This window comes from Dama dama, chromosome 18, assembly GCF_033118175.1.
Source record: "Dama dama isolate Ldn47 chromosome 18, ASM3311817v1, whole genome shotgun sequence".
Classification (NCBI taxonomy): domain Eukaryota; kingdom Metazoa; phylum Chordata; class Mammalia; order Artiodactyla; family Cervidae; genus Dama; species Dama dama.
Genome location: NC_083698.1, coordinates 112,800,441 through 112,819,094, shown reverse-complemented (window position 1 = coordinate 112,819,094; position 18,654 = coordinate 112,800,441). Strand labels below are relative to the sequence as shown.

The window sequence follows — 18,654 nt, the reverse complement described above, 5'->3', positions numbered from 1 at the left end:
CTGGTTTCATGTCTGAAGACCCACAGAGCCACGGAAGTCTCCAGAGATCTGTGCAGACATAGTTCTGTGCTGACATGAGTGGTTTCCGTCTGTACTGGTCATTGTGACATAAAGCCAACCGGATCTTAGCTTTTGCTAGGTTTTAGCAATGGTCTGCCCTCCTTATGAGTTCTAGTTTTTGTGTTAAAAGCTTCCAAATTTTGTGTTAAAAGCTTATTTTCATTATTCCCTTTATTAAGTCCTCTCGCCCCTCTTAGGATGTTACCCTCTTGTTGCTAGTGTTGCAAGCATGCATGCTCAGTTGCTCAGTCACGTCTGACTCTTTGCGACCCCATGGACTGTCCCCTGCCAGGTTCCCCTGTCCGTGGGATTCTCCAGGCAAGAATACTGGAGTGGGTAGCCATTCCCTTCTCCAGGGGATCTTCTCAACCCCAGGATCAAAGCCATGTCTCCTGCAACCTCTGCATTGGCAAATGGGTTCTTTACCACTGGACCACCTGGGAAGCCCCATTGCTAGTGGTAAGAAATGCCAAAATAACATCATTTCTGTGACTTTTAACAGAACTAAAACTGCACTGTTCACCCAGGCTCTTGTGACCACTCCACGTGAGTTTGGTCGAGCACTTTGGCAGCCGGGATCTGCCAGGATCCCAGCTCTGTGGGCTGGATTCAGACCGACTCGCACAGGTCTCCAGACCCGTCCTCCCAGCATTCACAGGCAGGCAGCAACACTCCTGTAGCACAGAGGACGACCTGGGGGCTGGGGATCCGGGTGCCCTCAGCTCTCCTGGGAGCAGTCACAGCCCAAAGCCCTTGAGACCACAGATGCTGGCTTGTTCTGTAGTTGTTCAGTTGGTAAGCCATGCCCAACTCTTTGTGACCCATGGACAGAAGCACACCAGGCTTCCCTGTCCTTCACTCTCCCAGAGCTCGCTCAAACTCATGTCCATTGAGTCGGTGATGCCATCCAACCATCTCATCCTCTGTCATCCCCTTCTCCTCCTGCCTTCAATCTTTCCCAGCATCAGGGTCTTTTCCAGTGAGTTGGCTCTTTGCATCAGGTGGCCAAAATATTGCAGCTTCAGTCTCAGCATCAGTCCTTCCAATGGATATTCTGTTTCATGAGGAAAGTCCTGGCTTGTTGCATGTGGTGAAGTAGATGATTTTAGTACCTGGGATTCTTTCCTTGTGACCCTGGACACTGATCCTTGATGTCGATGCTGGTAAAACAGTGCTGGTAAAACAGTGCTGGTGAAACAGTTCAGATCCTGACATGATCTGAGGTGCCAGGTCACAGCCCCACACAGCATCACCAGCTCTTTCCACCTAGAAATCGGCAGCTCAGCTTCATGTCTCTCATCTGGCATTTCCAGCGGCACCTCGAGACTGGCTCACAACACCTCTGTCTGAAACCAGTGATAAGAAGCACGTAGTGGGGAGGAGCTCTAGGATCCACCCTGGTCCATGCTGTGAGGAGGCGGTGGGTTTGTTAGAAGGACCACCGCCCCTGGTGAATGGGAAGCAGCGTTGAAACCATGAACAATGGACTCAGTGATGCTGCCTCTCATCTCTTTAGTGCTGTCAGGGAGGGTTGACCACAGACAAGGCAGGTTCATAGTAACAACTCGACTGTGATCCCCACTCCTTGCTCAGGCCGCAGTTGGCAGCTGCTGTCTGTGGAGACTTAACATATTGTATTTCATTAGATAATGGTACTGTCCCCAGAACACTGTAATCACAGAATATGGAAGAGACATTAAGAGATTCTCTAATGAGAGACACCATCTTTTCCATCTGTATATAGTTTATAGTCACAGAGTATCATTCATATATTAACTCGGTCAAGCCCCAGAACTACCTTAGAAATATGTACTAGAATTCCCATTTTTGTGTAGTATATTAAGGGTAAGTAAAATTAGATGGTTTGCCCAAAAAGTCTCTGTGTAGGGACCAAACCTTTTTGTTTATTACATCATTAAAAAGTTTTTTGAAATCAAGCCCAGTGCCTTCTCCATTTTATTAAAGTTGCCTTCCTATTGGAAAACTCCCTTAGGCATTCACAAAGGCTCTGAGAATGATGTAAAATTAACTTCCCAAAGATACAAAAATGTGCCTGTGATTATTTTTTTAATATGTGCCTGTGATTATTAACAAAACTCTTATACTCCAGAGCATCCCAAACACTCGATATTCCCAGGAATCACTTTCTTGACCCGAAGGTGTTGACAATTTGATCAGAAAACCATGCAAAAAATACTGGGGCAATATTAACAAATTGTGGACATACGTCTCCATGTTATAATGCAGTAACACTTTTGTCCCAAAGATTCAGGATTCTGTGTAGATTGCTTCTATTAAATGTGGAAGCCAGTTGGTTTGTCCAACATATGGAGAGCATTTCCTGAAAAGTCATCTTGTGGCATGTGGTCCTTGTGGCCCAGAAACTGTTGGTCATTTTCCTACCCAAACAGTCTCATCATGTGGGCCAGAAAAGGGCATGCAAGCTCAGGAACTGGAAGGTTAAAAGTTCAGAAATACGAGAAAGATTAAAGAGGAACACCTTAGACTGAGTCAGTATCTCATGAACTAGGTCCTGTGAAAGCTGATGCCATCCTCATGGTAACGTCATGTGGTCAAGGCTCAAGGTCAGTGTCAGCCAGGTTGACTGCAAATGTAGAAGACCCATATTCTGAAAGCTCAAAACTTTTTTCCATGAATGGTTTGGTCTGGGGATTATCTTCTATGCAAGTACATCAAACCTAGGCTCTTGGAAAGTACCGCAATTCAAGAAGATTTTCAAAACATTCACACTCAGGACTTACCTAAAATCAGCCCAAGTGAAGTTCCTCTGATGGACCCCAGGCTTACGGAAACACAATGCCCATAAGCCCAGAGCCCGCCAGAACCCATGTCCAGGGGAGCATACTGAGCAACTCTTCAGGATTAAAGACTTGCTTCCAAAGGTCCCTCATGAACTACGGTAGCTGTCTTAACTCAACTATCTAAGCTCTTCAAGTTGAGCCCTGACTGCGCTTGACTGGGGTCTTCCAGGTGGTGCGGGGGTCTCCCTCACTTGGCCAGCCCCCCTCCAGTGCTGGTGACTCACGCTCCGTCCTGTGTACCCAGCGCTTCCCCTGTGCGGGTGACGGTGCTGGTGTAGGACAGGTCCCTACGCCCCGGGAGCTCACAACCCGTGGGGAAGACAGGCTCCTTACACTGGGACAGCACACAGCATATCCCAAACGCGGCTGCTCACCCAGGGCACAGGGTCCACAGAAGTGACCCACAGAGACAACACAGACCTGGACGCTGAAGGGCGTTAAGATCAAACAGTGGGCGAGACTGGGAGAAGAGCTTTCTGAACTCTGGCCACGCCTCCAAACCTGTGAGACCTTGAGATTGTCACAGGAACATTCGACATGAATTGTATGGATATTCCTTGGGTAACTCAGAAAGGAAGAAGGCAGCAGGAAATACTCAATGAAACACTCCAAAGTCCTTATGGTACTTTTGGGGGCAGTTCTTCCAAGTTTTAGATTTGATGGCAAAAATTTTGGAATGCCAGTTATCCATAGACAATAGACAATTGAGGTAATACAGATTACTTCAATTTGTGGTGCTGGAGAAGACTCTTGAGGGTCCCTTGCACCAGTTCGTGGATTGGTGCAGAGAGATCAAACCAATCCATCCTAAAGGAAAACAACCCTGCATATTCATTGGAAGGACTTATGCTGAACCTAAAGCTCCAATACTTTGGCCACCTGATGCGAAGAGCTGACTCGTTGGAAAAGATTCTGATTTGGGGAAAGGTTGAAGGTGGGAGGAGAAGAGGGAGGCAGAAGATGAGACAGTTAGATAGTATCACTGACTCAATGGACATGAGTGAGCAAACTCTGGGAGATGGTGATGCACAGGGAAGCCTGTGCTGCAGTCCATGGGGTCGCAAAAACTTGGACGTGACTTAGCAACTGGAAAACAACATACAGGTTTCCAGATTATGTCCGTCATTCAACAAATATCGACTCTGTGCTAAGTGCATGCAACATTAGCTCCAGCCTGGAACAGGTGATCTCACGAGAGGATGGAGGGCCTGGCGCCCACAAAGCAGAAAGGGATTCATGTCACAGAGACGCAGGTTTTACAATAGTGAGTATCTGATGTGGGGAGTGGGTTGTGGGAAAGGAAGATCAGGGCGGGGACGGGCCTGAAGGAGGAGGTGGCATCTGCACTGACCTGGGCATCTGGGTGGATTCATGGCAGAAGAATCAGCGTGAAGTGTTGAGAATGATGGTGACGGGGGAAGAGTTCAAACGGGGAAGTGTTCTTACTGGGCCAGCGTGGCAGGTTGGTGACATGAAGTCTGGACAAAGCACACGCTGTCTGGGTACCAGTGGCGGCGTTTGGAGCAGGTGGTATTGTGACCACAGTCCCGGCCCGTGAAGGAACCGGAGCGGGCCTGAGGGAGGAAGCAGAGAGGAGGCAGCAGGATGGTGCATCTGGAAGACCCTCGTCTCAGCATCTTTTCGGCTTAAGTGAGAAAACCCTGTAGTATTGATGTCATCCAAGGCCTGGGCAACAGCTGTCAGGACAGAAAAACAATAGCAACAACAAAAAGCAGCTCATGCATGTGCCAAGAACGGTGGTGTTTACCACAGCCTTACGGCTTTGCTCCGGGTGGGGGTTATCAGCGGCTTCTGTTTTCACTCTGCTTCCCTTCATTTTCTGTCCTTTTCTACTTGTGCTGTTTATGGAATAAATAGGTACCTTTTTTTTAAACTAAGCCCTCCTGCCATCCCCACTACCCCCCACACACACACACATGCATGCACACACACGCAGACACATACATGAAATGAACGTATTTTAAGCGTCAGCTTTTAGAACACCTACGGTCTGGGGGAGGAGCATGCAGAGTGTTTAAATTTCATGTTCACTTACCTAGTTATTCCAGGAGGCAACTGCGTCTGGGGAGGACCCCTCCACCTGTCCTCACATCCTTGAAAAGAAGGGGCCTCATGGTATTAAGTCATGGTGGCAGGTTTTGTTTTTGTATAAAACTTATTCTTTTATGACCAAAGCCTAGCTTCCCCACAGACAATATGAAACCCACTCCCATGTCTCAGAAGAACAGCAGGTAATCCACAAGTGTAAGGAGGAAAGGCTCCTCAGATGTGGATGGGAATTATATGCATTTATTACGGTGAATGGCGCTTTGTAAAGATGCTAACAGAGAAGCACAGAACAGCTCACACTGAGACGACCGGAGCAGGACAGACACAGGTGACTGCGGCAGTGCGCGCCGCGAGGACGGACACTTTACTCCGGTGTTTGCTTTTCTTTTGCTTATTTTTATTTTTGGCTGTGCTCGCGCTCTCTCCAGTTGCAGGAGTCGGGGCCCCTCACCACGGTGGCTCCTCTGGCAGAGCACGGGCTCGAGGGCGCGCGGCGCAGTTGGTGCAGCTCGCAGGCTCTAGAGTACGACGCCCCTTTTGCAGACAACGTTTGAGATTGGATTAACCTTCCAAGGCTCATCATTTTAGAATCCATCATGTTTTATTGAAAGCAATCGGGGCTTCCCCGATTGCTCAAGCAGTGAAGAATCTGCCTGCAATGCAGGAGAGTCTGGTTGGATCCCCGGGTCAGGAAGATCCCCCAGAGAAGCAAATGGCAACCCATTCCACTATTGTTGCCTGGAGAATCCCACGGACAGAGGAGCCTGGTGGGCTACATACAGTCCATGGGGTCACAAAGAGTCAGATACAACTGAGAGCTACTGTTATAGCAGAGATCCAACAGTTCTCCATATAGCTTACTTCTAGAAAACAATGAGTTCTCAGAAAGAAACTCATTCTTCCTTGATGGATTTTGTGAACAGAGCATTTTCCAAAGAAAAGTGAGGATCCCGAATCATTTTGCCAGGAACCGTTTTATGTCCATGTGTAAGACTGTACATTAACCGGTCTTGGGAAAAGTAACCCCAGAAGAACTGAGACTATACACTTACCCAGAACTACCCCTCCTTCCTGGGACCTCTGTACACAACATATTTTAGGCTAGATAATAAGCTGGTCAATATTTCCACAGATTTAAGTACTGTGTCATGCAAAAATGTCATCCTTATTAGAGTAACTTTGGTACAAAAAATATGTATGTGATGTTCCATGGTGATTGTCCCAAAAGAAAGCAGTCTGTGGTTTACATTTTCTGGACTGTGCCCTAAAGTTCCTTCTTTAAAGATGTTTCATTTTGCTGTGTGGTCATATTTGAAAACCCACAAGCAAGATGTTGGAAGATGAGACTATTTACTTTGGGCCCAATAAAACCACCTGGGTTGGTCCTTTGAAATTCTTTTCCTGAAACCCAAGGGCCGTGTCGGGGGGTGGGCTTAGAACTGCTGTGATGTTTCTCTTCCTCATGAGGATGAGCTACTGAGGTTCACGGTCTGTCCCTGAAAAGGGGCTCATAGTCACAGTTCTTGGTCATCGGCACGCAAGGCCATCCACTGGTCCCCTAAGTGGCTGTAGCAGGGGATCAAGGGACATGTGATAATCCCCCGGAGCCTTCTCAATGGCCCTCCTGGGGCCACAGGTCAGGGGCACCTCGGCTGGGCCAGGCAACCTGGAGCGTGACCCCTCCCCTGGAGCAGCGCCCTCAGGCACCCGGCTTCCACGCCCTGGTTCAGCGCATGCGCGCTGATACACACACCGGTGGCCTGACGTGGACAGAGTCAGTGTTTGTTCAGATCAGCTGTACTCTGCGTTTTACTGGGAGATGTGAGATCAGCACGACCATCTGGTGGGCTTCCTTCCTTTTCACGTGCCTGTCTGCCCCCTGGGGTGGGTGCCAAAGAGCCGGGGCAGCCAAGGGCAGTGGTGGTCGCTGGACTGAGCAGGGGAAGGGGCCGACAGAGGGTCTGGGTGGGCGTGGAAGAGGTGTAAACTTTGGCCGGACACTGGAGTGCCTGACCGCTGGAGACCTGGGTCCGTGTGTGCATGTGTGCACACGTGTGTATGCACATGTATATGTACGCACGTGTGTGTGTTTCATTTTGCTGTTTGGACATATTTGAGGAAACCCACAAGCAAGACGTTAGAAGATGAGACTATTTCCTTTGGGCCCAATAACACCACCTGGGTCGGTCCTTTGAAATTCTTTCCCTTAAAACCGCGGTCATCTCTGGGCTAAACAGATCAGCAAGGCAAGTGAACAAGACTGGCTCAGAGTCAGTGGAGGGAATGTTCCCGAGGCCAGTTTCCCCGTCCACCTCTCCTGTGTCAGTGCCCACAGGCAGGTGCCTGGGAAAATTACGATCAGAGCAGAAGAGGGTCAGATATTTGGTTTGTGTTTGGGGTTTTGTTTTTTAACACCGCGCCCATCAGAGCAAACTGCATCCCCCTGGTGGATTCAGAGAAGCCGGACAGTTATAAGAAAAACGACTTCCGTGCAAACAGAGGTGGGAGCAGGGTCAGCAGCCCCAGCGCGGGCTCGGCGCGGGCTCCCCGCGCTGGGACGTGGGACACACGCCCCCACGTCTGCTTCGTGCTCAGCCCCCTCCCAGCCGCGGTGCCGGCCCGCCCCGCCCCGTGCGCGCAGGTGAAGCCTGGGCTCCGCCTGGGGCCGCCCCCGGGCCCACGCCCCCGAGGCGGCCCTGCCGACGCTCGCTCTCTGTTCCAGGCCTACATGGAGGACCACCTGAAGAACAAGAACCGCCTGGAGAAGGAGTGGGAGGCGCTGTGTGCCTACCAGGCCGAGCCCAACAGCTCGTTCGTGGCCCAGAGGGAGGAGAACCTGCCGAAGAACCGCTGCCCGGCGGTGCTCACCTGTACGTACCGCCCGGCGCCGGGGATGGGGTGGCGGGGGCCGGGGAGGGGCTGCGCCGGCCCCGGCCCCGGCCCCGGGGTCTCCTCTCGGCTCATCGGCTACAGAGCCCTCCCTCCTCCGCATCTAGCCCTCTGCCGACAAGCCGTTTCTCTTGGTTTCCTTTTTTGACGTAGGATGATTTACAGTGTTGGCTACTTCGGGGTGTCCGGCGCAGTGATTCGGTGACACACGCAAGTTCTTTTTCAGATTCTTTTCACTCGCAGGTTATTGCAGAATACCAAGCATAGTTCCCCGTGCAGCGCGGCAGGACCTTGTTGCGTGTGTTTTATGTGCAGAAGCGTGTGTGTGTTGGTCCCAGACTCCCGTCATCCCTTCCCCGCCTCCCCTTTGTTAACTGTCAGTTTGTTTTCTGTGCCTCTGTGTCCCTCCCTGTTTTGTAAATAAGTTCATTTGTGTCGATTTTAGATTCTGAGCCCTGCAAGCCCCACCCGGCCCTGGCAGCGCAGCGGTGGGGGTGGGCACAGGTAGAGTCCAGCAAGCTCAGGCTCTGCCGCTGCTGTTGCTCTGGACTCAGGTTCCAAACGCCTGGGGCCTCGTCCTCCCCTTGTCCTGGGGGTCACACCGTCACCCTTGGACTCTCAGGGTTGTGGGGTCTGTGAGGCAGTCCTGCAGGCCGGGCAGGCTATGGGAGGAGCAGCTGGGTGTCCCCAGCATCACTGGGCACCTGCTGCCTGGCCAGGAGTCGCTGCCAAGAGAGGGGACATGGGGAGATGCCAGCCCTCCGTCTCCCTGACGTCGTGTGAGCCGACTGGCGACTGCAGGGGCAGAGGCCCCTGGGGGCGTGAAGGGATGCGCGGGCTGAATGTGCGTCTTCCCACCCGGCCGTTCCTGCCTTCCGTCAGTATCTGGAGATGCTCCAGTCTCCCATGTTCCAGCAGATTCCAGGCTGAGGTTGGGGTGGGGGGCGGTCTGTGATTAATACACACCCCCTGTGGGGGCGGGAGTCTGACATGTGTTTGTGAGCAAAGTTTCTGATGTAAGCGCCAGCTTCACGTGATGAGTGACTTGTGCGCATGAAGTGAGTTTATGGCAGAGGGCGGGAGGGATTCAGGCAGACTTCAGACATGACAACACATATTTTGTGGGCTGACGTGTCCAAGGGCTCAGCAAAGCCACTCAGGTCTCAGAGGGAAGGCCAGCACCCTCGCGGGGACACAGCCTCCATCCTGCGCTGGGAGCCAGGGGGCCAGGCGGTGCCACCCAAAGGCAGGAGCCCAGCCCCTGCTTCCCGTCTGCCCGGAGGAAGCAGTGGCCGACATTCTGGCTCATGGGCAACGGCAGCGACTCACTCCCTGCTCACAGGACAGGAAGAGACAAGACACGTGCCCGTGTGGCTTTGGACCCAAGCCCGGGAATGACACACTGCTGTAAAATCTGAACACGCTTCTAGGTGTAAGGTTTTTCTAACAGTTTAGTTGGTGTTCAGGCCAGTTCCGTGATGTCTGAAGGGCTTTTCCCTAAAGAGCTCCAAAAATAGGAGCCGTTGCAATTTATGTTTTATATTTAGAAGGAAAGCCAATCACAAACAGATAAAAATTTAAGTACCTGCTGTGCGCCAAGAAATATCAATATATCAGTAACCTCAGACATGCAGATGACACCACCCTAATGGCAGAAAGCAAAGAGGAACTAAAGAGCCTCTTGATGAAAGTGAAAGAGGAGAGTGAGAAAGTTGGCTTAAAGCTCAACATTCAGAAAACTAAGATCATGGCATCCAGTCCTATCACTTCATGGCAAATATATGGGGAAACAGTGGAAACAGTGACAGACTTTATCTTTTTGGGCTCCAAAATCACTGCAGATGGTGACTGCAGCCATGAAATTAAAAGATGCTTGCTCCTTGGAAGAGAAGTTATGACCAACCTAGATAGCATATTAAAAAGCAGAGACATTACTCCGGGAGTTGGTGATGGACAGGGAGGCCTGGCATGCTGAAGTACGTGGGGTCACAAAGAGTCAGACACAACTGAGCAACTGAACTGAGCTGAGCACCAAGGACTGCTGACCGACACAGGGGCGTCCAGTCAACGAGCTCGGCCCGTGTCCTCAGAGAGGATCTGGGTGAGGGATTCCAATTGCACCCCAGATGAGTAGCCGTATGGGGCAGACGGTCAGCCTGTGTGGAAACCTCTGGTTTGCTTGGTTGTCAGGCACAATAAACACTCAAGTTCAAAGGCTCTTCCTCAAGTGCCGTCCTGCAGCGCCAACCAGAACGCGACACGTTCCAGGCCACATGCCCTGCAGCCAGCGGGTCCACAGCCCAGGGCCTCAGGGACGTAGGACAGCCTGTCTTCAGCCTCCAGTGGGGGCGGGGGTCCAGCCCCGAGGGGACCAGGGCCCTGGGAGCCCTTGGACCAGAGCCTCGGGCCTGTTGCCCGCTCGTGGGCTGGAGCCAGGGCTCCACACGGAAGTGCTTTCTCGGCTGGACTCTGGTGCGGGGCGCGAGACAGAAGCTGCCATTTCTGACCGTGTGGCCGTCGCAGAGCCTGGCCTGCAGAGACAGGCGGGTGGACGGAGCCTCCCCGGGTGCGTGGGTCTGGTCCTCCACGCTCCCGCCTTCTCAGCTTGCAGAAAGAGACCCTGTGGTCAGGTCTCGGCCTGCACCCTCCCTGAGCAGGACCCTAGGGCGATGGCGTGGCTTTAACTCCTGGTGGTCTCACCAGACTCCACCAGGAAGAACGGCCGCTTCCCGAGACCTGCTTCATGTTGTCCGACTGTTCCCTCTGCACATGCAGCGATGTCCGTGATGGAGCAGAGCATGTAGACAGGGTGGGCCTCCACGCACCCTGGTCCCTGAAGTCGATGTTGACGCCACGTGGGTGTCAGGGCACTCACTCCAGCGTCATGTATCAGACACGCTCCCCCAGCGCCCACGTCATCCCTATGCCCTAGAGACAGGAGTGCTGCTGGGCATCCGCTATGCTCCCTGATGGACATGGCCAGGACACCCACCTGGACCCCCCAGGGCAGCGTGCAGGCTCCGTCCACATCTCTGCTGGTCCGCCACCCGCCTGAAACATCTCCCCACGCCCCACGCCCCACGCCCCGCCCACACTGGGGCCGGTCCAGCTGAGGCAGGGACACCCCCTGTGTCCCCATCAGCAGGTTGGTGGGAGGTTCAAAGTGGCCAGACCAGCAACTTTCCCATCCCTGACAGCCCGGAGGTTCTAGCTGCAAACAAATTGTCTTTCAAAGAAGGCAGATTTACAAGATGTTGGCTCGTGCTGTGCTGGGTCTAGTTATATAGCTCAGAAGTTTAAAGAATTTAAAATGCTTTCTAATTTTTTTTTTGCATCTTTAAAAGAATTATGCAATATTCCCTCATATTCCTGTTCTTTACAAGCTAAGGACAGGAATATAATGCTATGGTGGTGTGCCATCTTAAACAAAGTCTGTGATTCTGACTTATAATAGCAAGAGAGAGACATGGAGGTACGGGGTACTTAGCGATGAAACTGGAGAGAAGGTCAAGTCAAGGACGCAGACACGGAGGATGGACAGAAGGATCCTTGAAGCCGGGTCTCAGGTGTGGCCCTTAGGGTGTTGCTACTGACACCTCACAGCCGCGTCCACGGCCTTACCTGGCAGACGGGGCCAGGGAGGCTCTGAGCAACTCCCGCCCGGCTCTTCCCGGGAGCTGCATCACCCGCGGCACAAGCTTCTGCCGCGTGTGACGAAAAGGACAGTGACTGGCTGAGCATGTCGCGTGCCACCCCCGAGCTCCCGGGCCTGCCCCCGCCCCTCCCGGGCCTCCTCCACCTGACAGATGAAGGGGCTGGGATTCGAGTCTGTCCGTATGCCCTGTGATGACGGAACACCCAGCGCATTTCTGTGGACTCACCTGAGACTCTTGTGTCAGGAAAGTGAGCAAAGACTTCACACTTCCACGGACTGAACGTCTAAAATACACCCACAGCCGCCATCCTTGACAAAGCACCACTTCCCTCAAAACGCATAGAAAATTTCTTTCCAAGCAAACCTTCGGTTGACGCTTTTCCCCACTCTGAGCAGAATCTCCGCAGTGAGCATCCTGGTGTGGTCACATCTGAGTGACCGGCTTTGCCTGTAGCAATCAGGCGTGGGAAATTCTCCTGAATCTGACAGCGAGCCGGATTTCTTCTCATCTCATGTGAGGGAGCTGCCCCAGAAAGCGACACGTCCAGAGAAGCTCCTGACCCACTGTCTTTTCCTCACCCGCCTTGCACGGCCTCAGAACGAGCTGAGTAACTGCCTCCAGACGGCGGAGGCCGTGGACATGTTGGTGCCAAAAAGGAAATCCTGCGGCAGCATGCGTGCGGGCTTCTTCCTTCACAGAGGCTGGGCTGCCTGGGGCTGAAGAGTTTCTGAGGGAAGCAGAGAAGAGGCAAAGGCCGTGTTCCAGATGCTCCTGGGCCTCCTCGTGGGGCTGAGCCCTGCAGGGCCAGAGCCTCTGGGATCGGAGCCCGAGGCTGTGGGCACAACACCCCGGAGCCCCCCAGAGCGGAGGGGCTGCTTGGCGGGCTGGGGGCTACGCTGGCCGCCTGCACAGTTCAGCCACTGGGGTCCGGCCTCTGCCTCCGGTTCCCTCCCTTCCTGGAAGCTGGACCACTGGACACGTAAGATGTCCGACCTCCTGTGGCCTGGGGCCTGTGCGTCTCACCTCACAGCCGAGGCTGCACAGGGCCTCAGCTTCGGGGGGACTCGGGGGTGGGGGCCAGGGCTGGGCCCCTCTCCTGGACCCGTGCTGGTTCCCACGCCCCGAGCAGCCGCTCACAGGCTTCAGAGGGCCTCGCCGGGCTGTGTTTGCCCCGTCCAGACATTCCTAGTGTCCATTCATCATGTGATGGTCTCCTCACAGGGCCCAGCCCCCATCCATCCATCCATGGGCATCCCAGTGCCCATCCATCTTTGGCACTGGACTCTGCATTCACTTGCGACAAACGCATCCTTGTTCAAAGTCTACGGGAGTTCGACACCTGCTCCCCACGGTGCCTCCTTGGCAGCATTTGCCGTCCACACAGTTTATAAACGTGTTTCAGAGGCTTTCGAGTCACTGATGAGATCGTATTCAAGGAGGTGAATGCAGGGTGCTGCCTCCCAAGGCATGGACCCGGAAGGGGCATGCCCGCGGCTGCTCCCTGTCTGACCCCGGCCCGCCTGCTGCGGCCCCTGCAGCCCTGACACGCCTGCGCAGCGGAAAGGCCACGTGTGCAACATCCACCCGAGAACCTGGAGCCAGAGGTGAGCCAGGGCGTCTGGGGTGACGAGGGTCGTCCCCCATCCTCCTGACCCGGGGGTCTCCTGGCCGCCCAGTCCCAGGGGTGCTTTGCAAAGAAAGCCAGCTGGGCACCATTTCTCCCACACTTTTCATTGCATAAGTTTTCAGACCCTCAGGTTGAAGTGATAATGTGACGATTGCCTGCATCCCCACAGGCCAGACTCCTCATGGCTGCCACTCACTATTTTGCTTTTTTTGTGTGATCCGTCTGCTTTACTTCATTGTTGGCTAAACTATTTCAAAGTGGGTTTTATGTGTCTAAATGGCTTAACCTGTGTCTCTTAAAAGTAAAGACCTTCTCCTACGTAACTATGACCCCATCATTATAACTGGCAATAGTGGTTACCTGCAGATGGTAACTGCAGCCATGAAATTAAAAGACGCTTACTCCTTGGAAGGAAAGTTATGACCAACCTAGACTGCATATTAAAAAGCAGAGACATTACTTTGCCAACTAAGGTCCGTCTAGTCAAGGCTATGGTTTTTCCAGTGGTCATGTATGGATGTGAGAGTTGAACCATAAAGAAAGCTGAGCGCCGAAGAATTGATGCTTTTGAACTGTGGTGTTGGAGAAGACTCTTGGGAGTCCCTTGGACTGCAAGGAGAGCCAACCAGTCCATCCTAAAGGAGATCAGTCCTGGGTGTTCATTGGAAGGACTGATGCTGAAGCTGAAACTCCAATCCTTTGGCCACCTGATGCGAAGAGCTGACTCATTGGAAAAGAGCCTGATGCTGGGAAAGATTGAAGGCAGGAGGAGAAGGGGGCAACAGAGGATGAGATGGTTGGATGGCATCACTGACTCAGTGGACATGAGTTTGAGTAAACTCCGGGAGCTGGTGATGGACAGGGAGGCCTGGCGTGCTACAGTCCATGGGGTCGCAAAGAGTCGGACACGACTGAGCGACTGAACTGAACTGAGTGGTTACCTGCTTGGACTTCCAGGGGGTCAGTGTTTAGCAGAAGGGTCAGACCCTGCCAGCTGGACTCCCGTTTCTGACCCTCCTCCCCTCCCCTCCCTCCTTCTTGCCCCCTCTTCCCGCTGCTCACTTAGGTCAGACTTCTTAGCGGACTGAGGCGTCGGGAGCCGTCTGGTTGTCTGCAGTCTCCCTCAGCCTCGGGGCTGATCTCAGCCCTGGGTGAGGGGCACACCACCTGCATGGCCCCGGGCCTGTGACAGGCAGCAGACACCCCGGATCACAGAGTCGCTTTATTCTTGAGAGGGAGCCTGAGTCTGACGGGTCCCCCCGGCCCCCCTGCCCGTGCGGCAGTGGACAACCAGCCCCAGGACCCACGTCCTGCCCCTGGGAGACATGCAGGTGCTGCCTTGGTGACCGTGCAAAGGGGGAGTTGCAGATGAGACTGAGGTTTGCTCGTCAGCTGACCTTGACTTAGGGAGAGGGGCCTGGGTTTTCCAGACAGGCCCAGGGTCATCACCAGGGTCCTTGGCGTGGAGAAGTGAGGCCGGGTCGGGAGGAGGTTGGGGTGACGTGGTGAAGAGGAACGGTCCTGGCCAGGATTCTGGACACAGCCGGAGGCTGGACCCTGGAAAACTACCTTGATTCAGACTCACCCCAGGCTTCTGGGTGGAAGGAGTATCAAGCATAAATGGGCGGCATTGAAGCGCTAGGTCTGTGGATCAGGTTCTGCTGGTCCCACCGCCTCACTCAGCTGAACTCTGCCTCCCATCCCACCCTCTGCCGCAGCTCACCCAGAGCCTCACAAAAATGTTTCTGTGTGAAAAGCCACACTAAATAAGGTCAGCTGCTTTTCTGGTGGAAATGAAGAAGCAAAGACGCAGAATTGCATCCTCACTACTTACACCCGTGTTGGTGGACCTCACGGTCTAAAAGCACAACTAACCAGACTGTTTCTTTAGGCTTTGGAATCTGCTGGGTCGGGAAGATCCCCTGGAGAAGGGAATGCAACCCACTCCAGTGTTCTTGCCTGGAGAATCCCATGGATGGAGGAGCCTGGAGGGCTACAGTCCACGGGGTCGCAGAGTCGGACACGACTGAACGACTCGCACACCCAGGAGGACAGATTATCTGCTGCAGCAGCGTCAAGCGCGCTGGGGGCCTCGGGGGCTTCTGGGCCATGTCCCCCCCATGCCCAGTCTCCTTTAAGTCTCGACCTAAACCCCAGCCCCGAGCTTCCCCAGCTGCGCTGGGCCCAGGCCCCCGCCCCTCCCGAGGGCTCTTCTCTCCTGTAAGATCCACCCTCCCATGCTTTCCCCTCCCGTGCTGCACACAGAGGCCGGGCTTCCGTGTGGGGCGGGGGTGCGGGCGGCCGCCCCCCTGCCAGATCACAGGTGCAGCGGAGCCAGACGTGCTGCTTCACCTCGTGTCCCTGTGACTCCATCCCCAGACCCCACGGGCCTCCCCCACCCCGGCCCCCTTCCGGCCACATCAGCCTCGGTCCTGAGTGTCCTCTGGGCCCCTCTCCCCACCTGCCGTCGCAGGTGCATCTCTGTTAAGGTGACTTCTGCTGCTGCTAAGTCGCTTCAGTCGTGTCCAACTCTGTGCGACCCCACAGACGGCCCACCAGGCTCCCGCGTCCCTGGGATTCTCCAGGCAAGAACACTGCAGTGGGTTGCCATTGCCTTCTCCAGTTAAGGTGACTGAGTTCCTGCCACATTTGCTCCCCTTCCTTCCCCAGGCGTCCTCGTTGGCAAGGCCTGGGGGCGGGGGGTTTCATCTTGTTCTCAGACCCCGTCCCAAAGGCTCGGGTCACACCTCTGCCCGGGTCCCTGTTGATGCTGAGGCTGTCAGCTAAAGGTGAACCCGTGGTCACCGTCCGGTGACCCTCAGTCAGCCCAGAGGAGGCCACTTGCTTCCTGCTGACCGCCCTGTGCTCAGCAGACCAGGGTTTCCCATTTCGTGTAAGCATGGCTGAGCTGCCCCCAACCCGGGCCCTTGGAGGCCGCGCCCCTTGCTGTCTGACCGCAGCCTCCACTCAGCCGGGGCGGGGTGCCTCGCTCGGAGAAGCGGGTGACCGGGGCGCGCCGAGTGACGGTCTCCGGGTGGGGCGGCGCGGACGGTGGGGTTTCCTTGGTCGGGGCCTGTGCTCCTGTTTCCGCCGTTGTTCTGTGTGTGTGCCACACGATTGCTGCGGCAAACGTGCACACCGTGCTCCCCGCGACCCTGCCTCCAAGCCCAAGGACGGGGCCCTGGTGTCTGCACTGCACCCGCCTAGGGCCGGGCCCGCAGCCTCCTGCGGTCCTGGGGCCACTGGGGCCCCTGGGCAGAGCTCCCGTCCCCTTCCTGCAGGCTCCTGAGGGCCCACCTCGCACCTGCCCCCTGCTTTCCTCATAGGAAACTCACTTTTCAGCTGATAGGAAATTCCCGCTCTCGGTCACTGAAGGTGTGGGACCCGGAAGAGCTGAGACGTAGGAGCAGGGCACACAGGTGGGTGCGTCCTAAGGAAGCCAGGCCCAGACACAGGCTAGCCCCGGGGGCGGGCATGCCCGGGCCGCGGAGCTCTGTCCTCACGGGCTGGAGGCCGGACCCAGGGTGAGGCTGCCCGCTCGGGGCTCTGGAGGGCATCCGTCCCAGGCTGTCTCCTTGGTCTTCACGTCTGCATGCCCCCTTCCGTCTGCCTGGGTCTGAGTCTGGAACCCCCTGCTTCTCTCCGGGCCCCAGACACGTGGGGTGAGGCCCACCTGTGCCTGTGAGCTCTCTGTGCCCACCCCCTCTGCACAGACCCAGCTCCTCGTCAAGGCCACAGCCCAAGGTTCTGGAGGCACAGTTCAACCTTTGACCCCAGGAGCCCCAGGACAGCCTGGGCCACAACCTGAAGCCTGTGGAGTCCATTCCTGCCAGGCACACAGGCCGAGCCCTGAGGGGCCTTCCCCTCGTGGACGCTGAGTGCGAGGCCCATGCCTAGTTGGGGGTCCCCGTGCTCCGGCCCCTGTAACCCACCTTCATGGCCACTCATCTGCCGAGCTGGGCAGCCATCCTGCAGGAAGCTCCAGTGATGCTTGCGGTTTGATCACCCATCAGGAGACCCACAAAATTCAGGAAGGAACTGATGACTGCTGGGTCACTCCCCAGCTCGGCCTGACGTGGGGTCTCTGTGGAGGACTCGGAGCCCTCTGGACAGTGCTGGCCCATCTCAGACACCCCTGCCATGCCCTCCAAGTGGAGAAACTGCTGTCAGCCAGCGTGATGGTCCCATCTCAGTCTTAACAGCAAATTGAGAAGCTCAAGGGCCCTGAGGCAGCACTGGCAGACCATTCAGAGGCAGCAGTTCGCTCGGCTGGAGCCCCTGTCAACCAGCGGGTTCTACAGACCCCCGGCTCACATTACCATCAGCAGCATCGATGATTCACGTCCTCGAGGGAAGTGAAGACTGTTGACTCACCCATATATCAATACACTCGGCAGTGTCAGTGACATGACCGGGGAGCCCAGGAAAGCCCCATCCTGAGGAGTCCATGTGAGGAGATCACAGTGGAGGTGGCCTCCGCACTGTCCGTAGCTGGGTCCCAGCTGTGCGGGTGAGGGTCTGCACCATGGTCCAGGCTGGAAGGAAGCTGGATGGCGAAGCTCAGTGACCTCCAGAGTCTGCCGCTTCAAGGCTCCTCTGCCCTCGTAGCCAAGCAGTTCAAGAACCTGTTCCTCCCTGGCGTTTGTGAAAACCTTCCTGAGGTCACTGATGACTCGTCACAGCCACACAGCGAGCTTCGCCAGCTCAGCTGACCCTTCATCCGTCAGGTGTGCGTCCGTCTGTCATCCTGACCTTGTTTCTGAGTCCCTTCCGTCTGCCAGGCCTCACGTGGCACCTTACGGAAGCCGTTCAGCACAACGGCCCTGTGAGTTGGACATCATCGCTCTACACTTCAGCTGATAAATCTGACACTTTAAGATGCTGAACCATTTACTCAGATATCACGTGGCTAGCAGGAGGCAGGGCTGGGTCGAGCCCTTAGCTCTACGGCCTTCGCCACGTCAGTTACTTGATCTTTTGGAGCCTTAGTTTCTTCAGCCTAAAGATCTTTAGTTTCTTTAGCCTTCAGCCTAAAATTGGAAAATTGTCCCGGCTCTGTCTGGCACGGTGTTCTAGGAAGAAGGAGGTGATGAGTGTGATTCACTAGGACAGGTAGTGGATAGAACACGAGAGGAATTCAAGCACTGCTCTTGAACACGGGAGTAGCACCAATAATTCTTCAGGGGTTCAGGAAAGGGACACTCACAGAGGACTAGTTCAGCCAGCTTCTTCTTGAGAGGGGTTCTTCTCCTTCCCTTCTTGACTGAAGTTACCACTGCGGATCTCGTGAGAGGAGAATGGCCCAGTGATGGAGCCAGGTGCAGCAGGGAGATGCAACCCAAATTTACTCGTGTCCTGACTTCCGAGGGCGTCTCAGACGAACACCTTGAGAACACACCCACCTCTTCGTTTAGACACCAGCGCTGCAGCTGTGAAATGTCTTGCTCTGAGGTTGGGGTCGTTGTGTTGAGTTTGCTCCCGAGAAAGGTGTGTGTGTTTGTCCAAGGAAGACGAAGGAATCATTCGGGGG

General features: G+C 54.9%; 1 protein-coding gene across 2 annotated transcripts in view; it reads left to right on the top strand.

Annotated features, from left to right (window-relative positions):
* PTPRN2 (protein tyrosine phosphatase receptor type N2) overlaps window positions 1-18,654 on the top strand; it is a 600,304-nt gene that overhangs the window by 530,644 nt on the left and 51,006 nt on the right. For both annotated transcript variants that reach the window (XM_061166236.1, XM_061166237.1), the window contains one exon: window positions 7,675-7,822. In XM_061166236.1, coding sequence (XP_061022219.1) covers window positions 7,675-7,822 — 148 coding nt within the window. The remainder of the gene's footprint in view (window positions 1-7,674; window positions 7,823-18,654) is intronic.